Below are 19,670 nucleotides of genomic sequence, written 5' to 3' on the forward strand. Positions count from 1 at the left end.
TTTGTGCTTTTAGAATGAATCAATCTCCCCACATTGCTCACGCACAAGGTGAGTCACTCAAACAGGTTATCCAGGGATCCAGTTTCATTTGATATGAACGGATGATACGAATGGCAGACGAGTTTAAAAACAAACAATAAGGAGAAAGGGAAAAATAGGTATCTGCTGCAGAATGAAATGCTTTCATTACACAACTACTGCATAGACAGATAGAACATAGTAAATTGTTGGCTTGGGTGTCAGTCAAACAGCGCTCAAAGCCATGGATTAACAACAGTGCTATAAAATGTTGGGTCGTGTACAGTAGGGAGAAACGTTTTGAACACTGAATGAAACAGGGAGGCATTAAAAAATAAATAAAGGAACACAGTTTTTTTCCTTTCTGTTGCAAAATGTTTTGCTACAGTATTGAACATGACCCTGATCTGCCCAGTAACCCCATAGCACCAGGCATACAGCAGACATGGAGCAGAGGGAACTAACCCCATAGCACCAGGCATACAGCAGACATGGAGCAGAGGGAACTAACCCTATAGCACCAGGCATACTGCAGACATGGAGCAGAGGGAACTAACCCCATAGCACCAGGCATACAGCAGACATGGAGCAGAGGGAACTAACCCCATAGCACCAGGCATACTGCAGACATGGAGCAGAGGGAACTAACCCCATAGCACCAGGCATACTGCAGACATGGAGCAGAGGGAACTAACCCCATAGCACCAGGCATACTGCAGACATGGAGCAGAGGGAACTAACCCCATAGCACCAGGCATACTGCAGACATGGAGCAGAGGGAACTAACCCCATAGCACCAGGCATACTGCAGACATGGAGCAGAGGGAACTAACCCCATAGCACCAGGCATACTGCAGACATGGAGCAGAGGGAACTAACCCCATAGCACCAGGCATACTGCAGACATGGAGCAGAGGGAACTAACCCCATAGCACCAGGCATACTGCAGACATGGAGCAGAGGGAACTAACCCCATAGCACCAGGCATACTGCAGACATGGAGCAGAGGGAACTAACCCCATAGCACCAGGCATACTGCAGACATGGAGCAGAGGGAACTAAACCCATAGCACCAGGCATACTGCAGACATGGAGCAGAGGGAACTAACCCCATAGCACCAGGCATACTGCAGACATGGAGCAGAGGGAACTAACCCCATAGCACCAGGCATACTGCAGACATGGAGCAGAGGGAACTAACCCCATAGCACCAGGCATACTGCAGACATGGAGCAGAGGGAACTAACCCCATAGCACCAGGCATACTGCAGACATGGAGCAGAGGGAACTAACCCCATAGCACCAGGCATACTGCAGACATGGAGCAGAGGGAACTAACCCCATAGCACCAGGCATACTGCAGACATGGAGCAGAGGGAACTAACCCCATAGCACCAGGCATACAGCAGACATGGAGCAGAGGGAACTAACCCCATAGCACCAGGCATACTGCAGACATGGAGCAGAGGGAACTAACCCCATAGCACCAGGCATACTGCAGACATGGAGCAGAGGGAACTAACCCCATAGCACCAGGCATACTGCAGACATGGAGCAGAGGGAACTAACCCCATAGCACCAGGCATACTGCAGACATGGAGCAGAGGGAACTAACCCCATAGCACCAGGCATACTGCAGACATGGAGCAGAGGGAAGTAACCCCATAGCACCAGGCATACTGCAGACATGGAGCAGAGGGAACTAACCCTATAGCACCAGGCATACTGCAGACATGGAGCAGAGGGAACTAACCCCATAGCACCAGGCATACTGCAGACATGGAGCAGAGGGAACTAACCCCATAGCACCAGGCATACTGCAGACATGGAGCAGAGGGAACTAACCCCATAGCACCAGGCATACTGCAGACATGGAGCAGAGGGAACTAAACCCATAGCACCAGGCATACTGCAGACATGGAGCAGAGGGAAGTAACCCCATAGCACCAGGCATACTGCAGACATGGAGCAGAGGGAAGTAACCCCATAGCACCAGGCATACAGCAGACATGGAGCAGAGGGAACTAACCCCATAGCACCAGGCATACTGCAGACATGGAGCAGAGGGAAGTAACCCCATAGCACCAGGCATACTGCAGACATGGAGCAGAGGGAACTAACCCCATAGCACCAGGCATACTGCAGACATGGAGCAGAGGGAAGTAACCCCATAGCACCAGGCATACTGCAGACATGGAGCAGAGGGAACTAACCCCATAGCACCAGGCATACTGCAGACATGGAGCAGAGGGAACTAACCCCATAGCACCAGGCATACTGCAGACATGGAGCAGAGGGAACTAACCCCATAGCACCAGGCATACTGCAGACATGGAGCAGAGGGAACTAACCCCATAGCACCAGGCATACTGCAGACATGGAGCAGAGGGAACTAACCCCATAGCACCAGGCATACTGCAGACATGGAGCAGAGGGAACTAACCCCATAGCACCAGGCATACTGCAGACATGGAGCAGAGGGAACTAACCCCATAGCACCAGGCATACTGCAGACATGGAGCAGAGGGATCTAACCCCATAGCACCAGGCATACTGCAGACATGGAGCAGAGGGAACTAACCCCATAGCACCAGGCATACTGCAGACATGGAGCAGAGGGAACTAACCCCATAGCACCAGGCATACAGCAGACATGGAGCAGAGGGAACTAACCCCATAGCACCAGGCATACTGCAGACATGGAGCAGAGGGAACTAACCCCATAGCACCAGGCATACTGCAGACATGGAGCAGAGGGAACTAACCCCTAGATGCTGACCTTGGGTGTGTTTTGCATTTCTGGGGGGAAACTTCACCCCAGAACTGCCAACAGCCTGAGAGACGGGGTGTTTTTGCAAGCATCAAGACCTGGATCCACAATGCGTCTCAGAGTTATGCTGATCTAGGATCAGGCCCCCACTGTTCATGTAATCTGATTCATCAGGATCCACAACGCGTCTCAGAGTTATGCTGATCTAGGATCAGGCCCCCACTGTTCATGTAATCTGATTCATCAGGATCCACAACGCGTCTCAGAGTTGTGCTGATCTAGGATCAGGCCCCCACTGTTCATGTAATCTGATTCATCAGGATCCACAACGCTTCTCAGAGTTATGCTGATCTAGGATCAGGCCCCCACTGTTCATGTAATCTGATTCATCAGGATCCACAACGCTTCTCAGAGTTATGCTGATCTAGGATCAGGCCCCCACTGTTCATGTAATCTGATTCATCAGGATCCACAACGCTTCTCAGAGTTATGCTGATCTAGGATCAGGCCCCCACTGTTCATGTAATCTGATTCATCAGGATCCACAACGCTTCTCAGAGTTATGCTGATCTAGGATCAGGCCCCCACTGTTCATGTAATCTGATTCATCAGGATCCACAACGCTTCTCAGAGTTATGCTGATCTAGGATCAGGCCCCCACTGTTCATGTAATCTGATTCATCAGGATCCACAACGCGTCTCAGAGTTGTGCTGATCTAGGATCAGGCCCCCACTGTTCATGTAATCTGATTCATCAGGATCCACAACGCGTCTCAGAGTTATGCTGATCTAGGATCAGGCCCCCACTGTTCATGTAATCTGATTCATCAGGATCCACAACGCTCTCAGAGTTGTGCTGATCTAGGATCAGGCCCCCACTGTTCATGTAATCTGATTCATCAGGATCCACAACGCGTCTCAGAGTTGTGCTGATCTAGGATCAGGCCCCCACTGTTCATGTAATCTGATTCATCAGGATCCACAACGCTTCTCAGAGTTATGCTGATCTAGGATCAGGCCCCCACTGTTCATGTAATCTGATTCATCAGGATCCACAACGCTTCTCAGAGTTATGCTGATCTAGGATCAGGCCCCCACTGTTCATGTAATCTGATTCATCAGGATCCACAACGCTTCTCAGAGTTATGCTGATCTAGGATCAGGCCCCCACTGTTCATGTAATCTGATTCATCAGGATCCACAACGCTTCTCAGAGTTATGCTGATCTAGGATCAGGCCCCCACTGTTCATGTAATCTGATTCATCAGGATCCACAACGCTTCTCAGAGTTATGCTGATCTAGGATCAGGCCCCCACTGTTCATGTAATCTGATTCATCAGGATCCACAATGCGTCTCAGAGTTATGCTGATCTAGGATCAGGCCCCCACTGTTCATGTAATCTGATTCATCAGGATCCACAACGCGTCTCAGAGTTGTGCTGATCTAGGATCAGGCCCCCACTGTTCATGTAATCTGATTCATCAGGATCCACAACGCGTCTCAGAGTTATGCTGATCTAGGATCAGGCCCCCACTGTTCATGTAATCTGATTCATCAGGATCCACAACGCGTCTCAGAGTTATGCTGATCTAGGATCAGGCCCCCACTGTTCATGTAATCTGATTCATCAGGATCCACAACGCTGTCTCAGAGTTGTGCTGATCTAGGATCAGGCCCCCACTGTTCATGTAATCTGATTCATCAGGATCCACAACGCTTCTCAGAGTTGTGCTGATCTAGGATCAGGCCCCCACTGTTCATGTAATCTGATTCATCAGGATCCACAACGCTTCTCAGAGTTATGCTGATCTAGGATCAGGCCCCCACTGTTCATGTAATCTGATTCATCAGGATCCACAACGCTTCTCAGAGTTATGCTGATCTAGGATCAGGCCCCCACTGTTCATGTAATCTGATTCATCAGGATCCACAACGCTTCTCAGAGTTATGCTGATCTAGGATCAGGCCCCCACTGTTCATGTAATCTGATTCATCAGGATCCACAACGCTTCTCAGAGTTATGCTGATCTAGGATCAGGCCCCCACTGTTCATGTAATCTGATTCATCAGGATCCACAACGCTTCTCAGAGTTATGCTGATCTAGGATCAGGCCCCCACTGTTCATGTAATCTGATTCATCAGGATCCACAACGCTTCTCAGAGTTATGCTGATCTAGGATCAGGCCCCCACTGTTCATGTAATCTGATTCATCAGGATCCACAATGCGTCTCAGAGTTATGCTGATCTAGGATCAGGCCCCCACTGTTCATGTAATCTGATTCATCAGGATCCACAACGCGTCTCAGAGTTGTGCTGATCTAGGATCAGGCCCCCACTGTTCATGTAATCTGATTCATCAGGATCCACAACGCGTCTCAGAGTTATGCTGATCTAGGATCAGGCCCCCACTGTTCATGTAATCTGATTCATCAGGATCCACAACGCGTCTCAGAGTTATGCTGATCTAGGATCAGGCCCCCACTGTTCATGTAATCTGATTCATCAGGATCCACAACGCTTCTCAGAGTTATGCTGATCTAGGATCAGGCCCCCACTGTTCATGTAATCTGATTCATCAGGATCCACAACGCGTCTCAGAGTTGTGCTGATCTAGGATCAGGCCCCCACTGTTCATGTAATCTGATTCATCAGGATCCACAACGCGTCTCAGAGTTGTGCTGATCTAGGATCAGGCCCCCACTGTTCATGTAATCTGATTCATCAGGATCCACAACGCTTCTCAGAGTTATGCTGATCTAGGATCAGGCCCCCACTGTTCATGTAATCTGATTCATCAGGATCCACAACGCGTCTCAGAGTTATGCTGATCTAGGATCAGGCCCCCACTGTTCATGTAATCTGATTCATCAGGATCCACAACGCGTCTCAGAGTTATGCTGATCTAGGATCAGGCCCCCACTGTTCATGTAATCTGATTCATCAGGATCCACAACGCGTCTCAGAGTTGTGAATGGAAACATTTTCCTCTTACGGATAAAAAATAAAGAGGTTTCACGAAGACTATTTCACTTATAACCACGAGGCTACTAAATAATCTCATTTCAATTGGAATTATTTCATTAGCCTAGGCTACATCACGCTATTTCAGATTAATCGCTTTGGATTAATATAACCCTTACCTCCAGATCCTCCTCTTCCTCTCCTATAACCCAGATCCTCCTCTTCCTCTCCTATAACCCAGATCCTCCAGATCCTCCTCTTCCTCTACTATAACCCAGATCCTCCTCTTCCTCTCCTATAACCCAGATCCTCCTCTTCCTCTCCTATAACCCAGATCCTCCAGATCCTCCTCTTCCTCTCCTATAACCCAGATCCTCCTCTTCCTCTCCTATAACCCTTACCTCCAGATCCTCCTCCTCCTCTTCCTCTCCTATAACCCAGATCCTCCTCTTCCTCTCCTATAACCCAGATCCTCCAGATCCTCCTCCTCCTCTTCCTCTCCTATAACCCATACCTCCAGATCCTCCTCTTCCTCTCCTATAACCCAGATCCTCCTCTTCCTCTCCTATAACCCATACCTCCAGTACCTCCTCTTCCTCTCCTATAACCCTGATCCTCCTCTTCCTCTCCTATAACCCTGATCCTCCTCTTCCTCTCCTATAACCCAGATCCTCCTCTTCCTCTCCTATAACCCAGATCCTCCTCTTCCTCTCCTATAACCCAGATCCTCCTCTTCCTCTCCTATAACCCATACCTCCAGATCCTCCTCCTCCTCTCCTATAACCCAGATCCTCCTCTTCCTCTCCTATAACCCAGATCCTCCTCTTCCTCTCCTATAACCCATACCTCCTCCTCCTCCTCTTCCTCTCCTATAACCCAGATCCTCCTCTTCCTCTCCTATAACCCAGATCCTCCTCTTCCTCTCCTATAACCCATACCTCCAGATCCTCCTCTTCGTCTACGTTGTTTATGCTCTGGTATGCTGTGGTGTAAGCCTCCAACGCCTTGGCATGGAATGACATCTCCACCGTCAAAAACTCCCCAAAGATCTTCTACAGGGAGAGAGAGGAGAGTAATGACAACTATGAAATGAATAAAGGGTTGATGTGGCCATAATCAATTATTGTAATAATGATTAAACAGATTACATTCAACAAAGAATGATTGCTGAAAATCTGATCACAAAGAAACACAGGATGCTATTTGGAGAGAGACAGAGAGAGAGAGACCTTGATATCTTGTATTTTCTGCTTTTCAAACGCGTCTATCGTCTCCTCCAGTTGTCGCGTCGTGCGCGTGGCGTCCATCGTGGCTCTCTGCAGGTCACTTTCAGCCTGTTGTCACGACGACACAATGCCACACATAACATACACTTCAAATCATTTTCATAAATGGCTATTTGACTAACTGTGTGTGTGTGTGTGTGTGTGTGTGTGCGTGTGTGTGTGTGTGTGTGTGTGTGTATGTATGTATGTATGTACATCAGTTCTCACAGCCGATTCAGGAGAAAGACACCCACCTGGGACTGTTGGTATCATTAAGGGAATTAGGACATTAGCAATTATATAAATAACGAAATCCTCTTTCACCTCTCTTTTCATATAGTTATGCATAACAGTGACTAGTGTTCAGACTCATCCTTACTAGTGTTTAGACTCATCCCATTAACCTGACTAGCGTTTAGACTCATCCTTACTAGTGTTTAGACTCATCCCATTGACCTTACTAGTGTTTAGACTCATCCCATTGACCTTACTAGTGTTCAGACTCATCCCATTGACCTTACTAGTGTTCAGACTCATCCCATTGACCTTACTAGTGTTTAGACTCATCCCATTGACCTTACTAGCGTTTAGACTCATCCCATTGACCTTACTAGTGTTTAGACTCATCCCATTGACCTTACTAGTGTTCAGACTCATCCCATTGACCTTACTAGTGTTTAGACTCATCCCATTGACCTGACTAGTGTTTAGACTCATCCCATTGACCTTACTAGCGTTCAGTCTCATCCTAACTAGTGTTTAGACTCATCCCATTGACCTAACTAGCGTTTAGTCTCATCCCATTGACCTTACTAGTGTTCAGACTCATCCCATTGACCTTACTAGTGTTTAGACTCATCCCATTGACCTGACTAGTGTTTAGACTCATCCCATTGACCTAACTAGTGTTTAGACTCATCCCATTAACCTTACTAGTGTTTAGACTCATCCCATTGACCTGACTAGTGTTTAGACTCATCCCATTGACCTGACTAGTGTTTAGACTCATCCCATTGACCTAACTTGTGTTTAGACTCATCCCATTGACCTGACTAGTGTTTAGACTCATCCCATTAACCTTACTAGTGTTTAGACTCATCCCATTGACCTGACTAGTGTTTAGACTCATCCCATTGACCTGACTAGTGTTCAGACTCATCCCATTGACCTAACTAGTGTTCAGACTCATCCCATTGACCTTACTAGTGTTTAGTCTCATCCCATTGACCTGACTAGTGTTCAGACTCATCCCATTGACCTTACTAGTGTTTAGACTCATCCCATTGACCTAACTAGTGTTTAGACTCATCCCATTGACCTAACTAGTGTTCAGACTCATCCCATTGACCTAACTTGTGTTTAGACTCATCCCATTGACCTAACTAGTGTTTAGACTCATCCCTACTAGTGTTCAGACTCATCCCATTGACCTGACTAGTGTTTAGACTCATCCCATTGACCTGACTAGTGTTTAGACTCATCCCATTGACCTTACTAGTGTTTAGACTCATCCCATTGACCTAACTAGTGTTTAGACTCATCCCATTAACCTTACTAGTGTTTAGACTCATCCCATTGACCTTACTAGTGTTTAGACTCATCCCATTGACCTAACTAGTGTTTAGACTCATCCCATTGACCTTACTAGTGTTTAGACTCATCCCATTGACCTGACTAGCGTTCAGACTCATCCCATTGACCTTACTAGTGTTTAGACTCATCCCATTGACCTAACTTGTGTTTAGACTCATCCCATTGACCTAACTTGTGTTTAGACTCATCCCATTGACCTTACTAGTGTTTAGACTCATCCCATTGACCTAACTAGTGTTTAGACTCATCCCATTAACCTTACTAGTGTTTAGACTCATCCCATTGACCTGACTAGTGTTCAGACTCATCCCATTGACCTAACTAGTGTTCAGACTCATCCCATTAACCTTACTAGTGTTTAGACTCATCCCATTGACCTAACTTGTGTTTAGACTCATCCCATTGACCTAACTTGTGTTTAGACTCATCCCATTGACCTTACTAGTGTTTAGACTCATCCCATTGACCTAACTAGTGTTTAGACTCATCCCATTAACCTTACTAGTGTTTAGACTCATCCCATTGACCTTACTAGTGTTTAGACTCATCCCATTGACCTTACTAGTGTTTAGACTCATCCCATTAACCTTACTAGTGTTTAGACTCATCCCATTGACCTTACTAGTGTTTAGACTCATCCCATTGACCTTACTAGCGTTTAGACTCATCCCTACTAGTGTTTAGACTCATCCCATTGACCTTACTAGTGTTTAGACTCATCCCATTAACCTTACTAGTGTTTAGACTCATCCCATTAACCTTACTAGTGTTTAGACTCATCCCTACTAGTGTTTAGACTCATCCCATTGACCTTACTAGTGTTTAGACTCATCCCATTAACCTTACTAGTGTTTAGACTCATCCCATTAACCTTACTAGTGTTTAGACTCATCCCATTGACCTTACTAGTGTTTAGACTCATCCCATTAACCTTACTAGTGTTTAGACTCATCCCTACTAGTGTTTAGACTCATCCCATTGACCTTACTAGTGTTTAGACTCATCCCATTAACCTTACTAGTGTTTAGACTCATCCCATTGACCTTACTAGTGTTTAGACTCATCCCATTAACCTTACTAGTGTTTAGACTCATCCCTACTAGTGTTTAGACTCATCCCATTAACCTTACTAGTGTTTAGACTCATCCCATTAACCTTACTAGTGTTTAGACTCATCCCTACTAGTGTTTAGACTCATCCCATTAACCTTACTAGTGTTTAGACTCATCCCATTAACCTTACTAGTGTTTAGACTCATCCCATTGACCTTACTAGTGTTTAGACTCATCCCATTAACCTTACTAGTGTTTAGACTCATCCCTACTAGTGTTTAGACTCATCCCATTGACCTTACTAGTGTTTAGACTCATCCCATTAACCTTACTAGTGTTTAGACTCATCCCTACTAGTGTTTAGACTCATCCCATTGACCTTACTAGTGTTTAGACTCATCCCATTAACCTTACTAGTGTTTAGACTCATCCCATTAACCTTACTAGTGTTTAGACTCATCCCTACTAGTGTTTAGACTCATCCCATTGACCTTACTAGTGTTTAGACTCATCCCATTAACCTTACTAGTGTTTAGACTCATCCCTACTAGTGTTTAGACTCATCCCATTGACCTTACTAGTGTTTAGACTCATCCCATTGACCTTACTAGCGTTTAGACTCATCCCATTAACCTGACTAGCGTTCAGACTCATCCCATTGACCTTACTAGTGTTTAGACTCATCCCATTGACCTTACTAGTGTTTAGACTCATCCCATTGACCTTACTAGCGTTTAGACTCATCCCATTGACCTTACTAGTGTTTAGACTCATCCCATTGACCTTACTAGCGTTTAGACTCATCCCATTGACCTTACTAGTGTTTAGACTCATCCCATTGACCTTACTAGCGTTTAGTCTCATCCCATTAACCTTACTAGCGTTTAGACTCATCCCATTGACCTGACTAGTGTTTAGACTCATCCCATTGACCTTACTAGCGTTTAGTCTCATCCCATTAACCTTACTAGTGTTTAGACTCATCCTTACTAGCGTTTAGACTCATCCCTACTAGTGTTTAGACTCATCCCATTGACCTTACTAGTGATTAGACTCATCCTTACTAGCGTTTAGACTCATCCCATTGACCTTACTAGCATTTAGACTCATCCCATTGACCTTACTAGTGTTTAGACTCATCCCATTGACCTTACTAGTGTTTAGACTCATCCCATTGACCTGACTAGCGTTCAGACTCATCCCATTGACCTAACTAGTGTTTAGACTCATCCCATTGACCTTACTAGCGTTTAGACTCATCCCATTGACCTGACTAGCGTTCAGACTCATCCCATTGACCTTACTAGTGTTTAGACTCATCCCATTGACCTGACTAGCGTTTAGACTCATCCCTACTAGTGTTTAGACTCATCCCATTGACCTTACTAGCGTTTAGACTCATCCCATTGACCTGACTAGCGTTCAGACTCATCCCATTGACCTTACTAGTGTTTAGACTCATCCCATTGACCTTACTAGTGTTTAGACTCATCCCATTGACCTTACTAGTGTTTAGACTCATCCCATTGACCTTACTAGTGTTTAGACTCATCCCTACTAGCGTTTAGACTCATCCCATTGACCTTATTAGCGTTTAGTCTCATCCCATTGACCTTACTAGTGTTCAGACTCATCCCTACTAGCGTTTAGTCTCATCCCATTGACCTTACTAGTGTTTAGACTCATCCCTACTAGTGTTTAGACTCATCCCTACTAGTGTTTAGACTCATCCCATTGACACGCATACACCAGGTTGAATAACACTGTAGCCTAATAAATGATTGGTGTAGAGGGATGACAGGTGAGAGAGAGCGATAAGGATACAATGATCTGTCTATCAGAGGGGTTTCTCTGTCTCATTCTCTCCAGCTGCTGCATCTGTTTAGACTCTCTGTTCCTGGCACTCTGACTGGTCTTCAGGTCCTCCTGTCAATCACAGAGCTGGGGTTAGTGGATTAAATCACGGTGTCTCAAATCACACCCTATTCCCTGTATAGTGCACTATTTTTGACCAGGAATCTACGGGGCGCTGGACAAGAGTAGTGAACTATAAAGGGAATATAGTGTCATTTGGGAACCACATTTATACATATTTCAATAAAATTACGATTTCAATTAAGACCACAGTAAGATCCAGCCAACTGTAGAATACAGCCAGGCCACAGTAAGATCCAACCAACTGCAGAATACAGCCAGGCCACAGTAAGATCCAACCAACTGCAGAATACAGCCAGGCCACAGTAAGATCCAACCAACTGCAGAATACAGCCAGGCCACAGTAAAACATGGATTTAAATGAATCACCAACATAATGGGATTGAACTGCAGACAGTGACACAATACAACAGGCTAGGTCACCGCCCTCAAATGGTTGGCTAGGACACCGCCCCCCACGTGGTTGGCTAGGTCACCGTCCCCCCACGTGGTTGGCTAGGACACCGCCCCCCACGTGGTTGGCTAGGACACCGCCCCCCACGGCTAGGTCACCGCCCCCCCCCACGTGGTTGGCTAGGTCACCGCCCCCCACGGCTAGGACACCGCCCCCACGGCTAGGACACCGCCCCCCCACGTGGTTGGCTAGGACACCGCCCCCCCACGTGGTTGGCTAGGTCACCGCCCCCCCACGTGGTTTGCTAGGTCACCGTCCCCCCACGTGGTTGGCTAGGACACCGCCCCCCACGTGGTTGGCTAGGTCACCGCCCCCCACGTGGTTGGCTAGGTCACCCCCCACGTGGTTTGCTAGGTCACCGCCCTCAAATGGTTGGCTAGGACACCGCCCCCCACGGCTAGGTCACCGCCCCCCCCACGTGGTTGGCTAGGTCACCGCCACCCACGGCTAGGTCACCGCCCCCCACGGCTAGGACACCGCCCCCCACGTGGTTGGCAGGGTCACCGCCCCCCCACGTGGTTTGCTAGGTCACCGTCCCCCCACGTGGTTGGCTAGGACACCGCCCCCCACGTGGTTGGCTAGGTCACCGCCCCCCACGTGGTTGGCTAGGTCACCGCCCCCCACGTGGTTGGCTAGGACACCGCCCCCCACGTGGTTGGCTAGGTCACCGCCCCCCACGTGGTTGGCTAGGACACCGCCCCCCACGTGGTTGGCTAGGTCACCGCCCCCCACGTGGTTGGCTAGGTCACCGCCCCCCACGTGGTTGGCTAGGTCACCGCCCCCCACGTGGTTGAATAGGTCACCGCCCCCCACGTGGTTGGCTAGGTCACCGCCCCCACGTGGTTGGCTAGGACACCGCCCCCCACGTGGTTGGCTAGGTCACCGCCCCCCACGTGGTTGGCTAGGTCACCGCCCCCCACGTGGTTGGCTAGGTCACCGCCCCCCACGTGGTTGGCTAGGACACCGCCCCCACGGCTAGGACACCGCCCCCACGGCTAGGTCACCGCCCCCCACGTGGTTGGCTAGGACACCGCCCCCCCACGTGGTTGGCTAGGTCACCGCCCCCCACGTGGTTGGCTAGGTCACCGCACCCCCCACGTGGTTGGCTAGGACACCGCCCCCCACGTGGTTGGCTAGGTCACCGCCCCCCACGTGGTTGGCTAGGTCACCGCCCCCCACGTGGTTGGCTAGGTCACCGCCCCCCACGTGGTTGGCTAGGTCACCGCCCCCCACGTGGTTGGCTAGGTCACCGCCCCCCACGTGGTTGGCTAGGTCACCGCCCCCCACGTGGTTGGCTAGGTCACCGCCCCCCCCTCGGTTGGCTAGGTCACCGCCCCCCCTCGTGGTTGGCTAGGTCACCGCCCCCACGTGGTTGGCTAGGTCACCGCCCCCCCACGTGGTTGGCTAGGACACCGCCCCCCCACGTGGTTGGCTAGGTCACCGCCCCCCACGTGGTTGGCTAGGACACCGCCCCCCACGTGGTTGGCTAGGACACCGCCCCCCACGTGGTTGGCTAGGTCACCGCCCCCCCACGTGGTTGGCTAGGACACCGCCCCCCACGTGGTTGGCTAGGTCACCGCCCCCCCACGTGGTTGGCTAGGACACCGCCCCCCCACGTGGTTGGCTAGGACACCGCCCCCCCACGTGGTTGGCTAGGACACCCCCCCCCACGTGGTTGGCTAGGTCACCGCCCCCCCACGTGGTTGGCTAGGACACCGCCCCCCACGTGGTTGGCTAGGTCACCGCCCCACCCCACGTGGTTGGCTAGGACACCGCCCCCACGTGGTTGGCTAGGACACCGCCCCCCACGTGGTTGGCTAGGTCACCGCCCCCCACGTGGTTGGCTAGGTCACCGCCCCCCACGTGGTTGGCTAGGACACCGCCCCCCACGTGGTTGGCTAGGACACCGCCCCCCCACGTGGTTGGCTAGGACACCCCCCCCCACGTGGTTGGCTAGGACACCGCCCCCCCACGTGGTTGGCTAGGACACCGCCCCCCCACGTGGTTGGCAGGGGAATCTACATCAACAACAGAAACAAGTCATGGTTGTTTCTCACATGCCATTGGCCAGAGGGGTATCCTACGAAGCAAGCTAGATATAATCAGGGGTTTCTAACGCTAACCAGCTTCGGTTAGCTTCACATTCCAGCTCAGGCTTCATCCGTCCTACGACGGCGGACATTGCTCGTCCGCCTGCCACTAACTCTGGCAGGCTTGTTACTGCGCGTGCATGTCGCACGTGCCTAATCGAACGACAAACTCTTAATAGAGACAACGCTGAAACGTCTAACCATGGGTGAGTCAAGGCCACATTTTCATTGGTGAAGAAATCAAAATAAAATAAAAGTTATCATCCAAATTCAGCAGTCTGAGGTGTGAAATAGGCTTTTGGAAAAGCCGTCTTTATTGAATGACTTATCGTTAATGCCGTCTTTGGAGTGCTTATCAATGCACAAGCACCTTTTCCTCACCTATCAATATGTTGTTTTAATTCAAGCATACAAAAGTGATAAATTGCATGAAGTTTACATTTTTTAAATACATTTGTCATTACTACAGTGTGGTGCCAGGACAACAACCTCTCCCTCAATATGAGCAAGACAAAGGAGCTGATCGTGGACTACAGGAAACGGAAGGCCGAACACGCCCCCGTTCACATCAACAGGGCTGTAGTAGAGCAGGTCGAGAGCTTCAAGTTCCTTGGTGTCCACATTTCTAAGAACCTATCATGGTCCAAACACACCAACACAGTCGTGAAGAGGGCACGACAGCACCTCTTCCCACTCAGGAGAAAGAGTTATTTTTAGCTAAATGGGTCGCCACTGCCCCGTGTATATAGCCATGCTATCATTGACTCAGTACTGGTACCCCGTGTGTATATAGCCATGCTATCATTGACTCAGTACTGGTACCCCGTGTGTATATAGCCATGCTATCATTGACTCAGTACTGGTACCCCGTGTGTATATAGCCATGCTATCATTGACTCAGTACTGGTACCCCGTGTGTATATAGCCATGCTATCATTGACTCAGTACTGGTACTCTGTGTATATAGCCATGCTATCATTGACTCAGTACTGGTACCCCGTGTGTATATAGCCATGCTATCATTGACTCAGTACTGGTACCCCGTGTGTATATAGCCATGCTATCATTGACTTGGTACTGGTACCCCGTGTGTATATAGCCATGCTATCATTGACTCAGTACTGGTACTCTGTGTATATAGCCATGCTATCATTGACTTGGTACTGGTACCTCGTGTGTATATAGCCATGCTATCATTGACTCAGTACTGGTACCCCGTGTGTATATAGCCATGCTATCATTGACTCAGTACTGGTACCCCGTGTGTATATAGCCATGCTATTGTTGCTCATTGTGTATTTCTTCCATGTGTTACATTTTTTTTAAATATTATTTGTTTTTATTTCATTTTGTATTTTATTGTACTCTGCATTGTTGAGAAGGGTCCACAAGTCAGCATTTCACTGATAGTCTACACCTGTTTACGAAGCAATGTGACAATTAAAATGTTATTTGATGGAGGGAATCTGATTTCATTGGTCCTGAACTCGTGGCTCAGTCTGAAATGACTGGGTAAGTGGAGTTAGCCGTGTGCCCCAGAACAGGACCGTTCTGAAGGATTTGTTGCCATGGAAATGTACCTGGCTAAAAGGTGAGCTACTATCATATGACCGGTTATCCCGAGTTGAACTCAGAGTTGACCAAAGTTACCTTGCTAATAACTCCTCAAACCTGCTCGTATGATACCCCTCTGGTGTGCAACAGACTTTGGTTTTTATGACACAACAACAGAGGATAACTGTCACCCGAAACAGTAGGCATATACATCAGAACAGAAAAATTACCATATTAAAAGAACAGCAGTCTTATCCAAATATGGGAAAGGACTGTATCTTACCCTTTTAAGTTTAACAACGCTTCCATAGCTTTTCAAAGGCTCTACCACTTTGGCTTCAAGCCTCTCCACCTGCAAATACATTTGGAATATCAAAGTTATTTAGTTAATTCATTCCTGGGAGGATTTAGAAATCATAGGCAGATAGATTAGAACACAAAATACCTGCAGATGAAACATTATCAATAGAAGTCTGTACTATTTTCAATAACAACCATATTTATATTATGCATCCATTTATGATTGAAAATGATTATTAGGCAAAACTATGGTGTGTAGGCTTACCTCTGCTTGACGATAATCTTGAACTTTGGCAAGGTTGTCTGCAAACTGTTTCATACCCCTCTGCAGATTTGGCGTTTCTGTCTCCGCATAGATGCTGATCTCTCTGACCAGTAGGTCTGCCTTGTCCCGTAACCTCGCCGTTTTACGCACGTAGGCGGCGAACAGCTGGCACATCTCTCCAAAGTGCTTCTCCGTGTTGGTGATGTTCTGTTGGATCTGTCTGGTCTGGCTGTCTCTGTGACGGGAACATCCAGGTAACTTTAGCTAGCTAGCTAATCTGGTTAAAGTTAACTAAGTTACATAGCTAGCTAGCTAGCTAATCTGGTTAAAGTTAACTAAGTTACATAGCTAGCTAGCTAACCTGGTTAAAGTTAACTAAGTTACATAGCTAGCTAGCTAACCTGGTTAAAGTTAACTAAGTTACGTAGCTAGCCTAACTATCATATAAACACTGATATCAAGCTAAAGTTGAACGCAATAGCTAGCCAGCTAGTTAAATAATTGAAGAAAAGGTTAGCTAGCTAACTAACAAATCACTAAAAAGTTATATAAATCAAGAATTTTGCAGGATGTCTAACGTCTTTAGGATCGCTAACGTTAGTTTGCTTTGTCTCGCATGTTATAAACATGTCTTACCTTGCCCTTGCATCCGGAGTTCGGCTCATAACTGTAGAATAAAAGGTGGTAATGTGATCCAGTATAAAACAATGCTACGAGGCAGATAAGCTACTGATCCAGCAATTAGATAACGTTAGCTAGCTAACGGGTGAGTGTGATTGATTTGCTCGGGTAATAAACTAGCAAGCTTCACGTCCGGGAGCCGTTGCCATGGAGTTTATTTTTTCCGGTTAAAGTATGATGGGAAATGGAGTCACCCACTAGGTATTCCGTCACTGCCTACATTTTATGGACATCAACTGCATGTGTAAATTTCTTATTTTTCTTATTTTTACTAAAGAATTGTAACTTTTTTTAAACAATTTATTTATTTTTCTAGTTATTTCATCATTAGTTGGTTTTAGGCTACACAGCCCCTTATAATAACAGATGGGGATATTGCCTTTAATTAACCATGGACCATCAAAAATTCTTGAATTATATCTAGTGGAACTAACGTTACTCTCCACCACTTTTTAAAAGCCTTATTTTATTTCACAATGTACACCATTTAAAACGACCAAACTCCATTCGCAACAGTGTTCAGTTGGTAAGAGACAGACATTCAGTCAATACTAGGAATAGATTGTCCACCATCTGTCTATTCCCGGCAGAAAATAGAAATAAGCAAAACAACATTTAGATCCAGAGCAATGAATAATGGTATCAAGCCAATCAGAACTAGATTTTCCCCCACAAAAGGGCTTTATTACAGATAGAAATACTCCTCAGTTTCATCAGCTGCCGGGTGGCTGGTATCAGACGTTCCCCGCAGGTGAAGATGCTGGATGTGGAGGTCCTGGGCTGGTGTGGTTACACGTGGTCTGTGGTTGTGAGGCCGGTTGGACGTACTGCCAAATTCCCTAAAACGATGTTGGCGGTAGCATATGGTAGAAAAATAAACATTCAATTATCTGACAACAGCTCTGGTGGACATTCCTGCAGTCATCATGTCAAGTGCACGCTCCCTCAAATTTAGAGACATATGTGGCATTGTGTTGTGTGGCAACATTGTACATTTTAAAGTGGCCTTTTTATTGCCCCCCAAGGTGCATCTGTGTAATGACAGCCACACCTGTCAGGTGGATGGATTATCTTGGCAAAGGAGACATTTTCACCAACAGGGATGTAAACAAATTTGTGCACAACATTTGAGAGAAATAAGCGTTTTTGTGCGTATGGAACATTTCTTGGATTTTTTTTTATTTCAGCACTTTACATGTTGCGTTTTATATTTTTGTTCAGTATAGTTTTAGCCACTTGAGAAATTGAAGGGAAGTTGGCAGGTCTGTGCACAGTGCACTGTTCGGATGCTGGAATTATTCTGGATGAACGTGCGAAGGGTACCTACTTTTTGATGGGATTTGTTTGACAATCAGAATTAACATTTTTTGTTGTTGTTGTGTTCATACCCCATTAAAAGGTAATACATTTTATAGTTTAAATGATGTCTTTACTAAAAAAAAAACATTGAAAAAAAATAGTTGCATGCGCTTCCTGTGAAACCCCCCCCCCCCCCCTGCCCCATATGGAAATCAAATACCTGTCCAACTGATTCATTCTGGCTCTGGCCCTTAGTTAGGGTTAGGATAAGGATGAACCAAGGAACTGGAATAGTACTAACCATGGCAGGTCCGTCGTCTATAGGCGTTTGACTACGGTTAGTGCTATTCGGGATCCTTGGGATGTCTCTACCCTAAAGCCCTTAACCCTTAACCCATAACCCTAACCTTAACCCTTAACTCCTACCCAGACCGCAAGCAATTTTTTTATTTCAACTTCAATGAGGTAATGTCAGAGTTGGGACATCCCAAGGATCCCGGATAGCAAGGACCGTTTGACAATAGGCAGAGGTACTGTACAGTATATAATGACGAGATGGTTTTGCCCTAACAATGGGAGTTGGTTGCCCCTAACAATGGGAGTTGGTTGCCCCTAACAATGGGAGTTGGTTGCCCCTAACAATGGGAGTTGTTTGCCCCTAACAATGGGAGTTGTTTGCCCCTAACAATGGGAGTTGTTTGCCCCTAACAATGGGAGTTGTTTGCCCCTAACAATGGGAGTTGGTTGCCCCTAACAATGGGAGTTGGTTGCCCCTAACAATGGGAGTTGGTTGCCCCTAACAATGGGAGTTGGTTGCCCCTAACAATGGGAGTTGGTTGCCCCTAACAATGGGAGTTGGTTGCCCCTAACAATGGGAGTGGTTGCCCCTAACAATGGGAGTGGTTGCCCCTAACAATGGGAGTGGTTTGCCCCTAACAATGGGAGTGGTTTGCCCCTAACAATGGGAGTTGTTTGCCCCTAACAATGGGAGTTGTTTGCCCCTAACAATGGGAGTGGTTTGCCCCTAACAATGGGAGTGGTTTGCCCCTAACAATGGGAGTGGTTTGCCCCTAACAATGGGAGTGGTTTGCCCCTAACAATGGGAGTGGTTTGCCCCTAACAATGGGAGTTGTTTTGCCCCTAACAATGGGAGTTGTTTTGCCCCTAACAATGGGAGTTGGTTGCCCCTAACAATGGGAGTTGGTTGCCCCTAACAATGGGAGTTGGTTGCCCTAAAGACGGGAAGGCAGGTGGTTTTGGCGGTTTGCTTATCGCTGTATTTCCACGTGGACAGACGGTGACGGAGCAGAGGCCTAATTATCACCTGACCTTTTTGTTTTAAAATAGGCCTAATGTGTAAAGTTGGGGGGGAAAGCCCCTTTTTTTTTTTACCTTCAACCTGACACACTTTGCTATGTTTGAAAGTAGG

At 47.4% G+C, this 19,670-nt stretch overlaps 1 protein-coding gene across 2 annotated transcripts in view; it reads right to left on the minus strand.

Annotated features, from left to right (window-relative positions):
* Nucleotides 1–17,096, minus strand: part of cibar1 (CBY1 interacting BAR domain containing 1) — a 30,061-nt gene extending 12,965 nt beyond the window's left edge. For both annotated transcript variants that reach the window (XM_045709506.1, XM_045709505.1), the window contains exons 1-7: nt 16,898–17,096; nt 16,262–16,496; nt 15,980–16,048; nt 11,488–11,589; nt 7,273–7,278; nt 6,983–7,087; nt 6,692–6,805 (exon numbers count right to left, since the gene is read on the minus strand). In XM_045709506.1, coding sequence (XP_045565462.1) covers nt 6,692–6,805; nt 6,983–7,087; nt 7,273–7,278; nt 11,488–11,589; nt 15,980–16,048; nt 16,262–16,496; nt 16,898–16,926 — 660 coding nt within the window. In that variant the 5' untranslated portion in view covers nt 16,927–17,096. The remainder of the gene's footprint in view (nt 1–6,691; nt 6,806–6,982; nt 7,088–7,272; nt 7,279–11,487; nt 11,590–15,979; nt 16,049–16,261; nt 16,497–16,897) is intronic.
* Nucleotides 17,097–19,670: the final 2,574 nt, after the last annotated feature.

Source organism: Salmo salar, chromosome ssa27 (assembly GCF_905237065.1).
Source record: "Salmo salar chromosome ssa27, Ssal_v3.1, whole genome shotgun sequence".
In the NCBI taxonomy this organism is placed as follows: domain Eukaryota; kingdom Metazoa; phylum Chordata; class Actinopteri; order Salmoniformes; family Salmonidae; genus Salmo; species Salmo salar.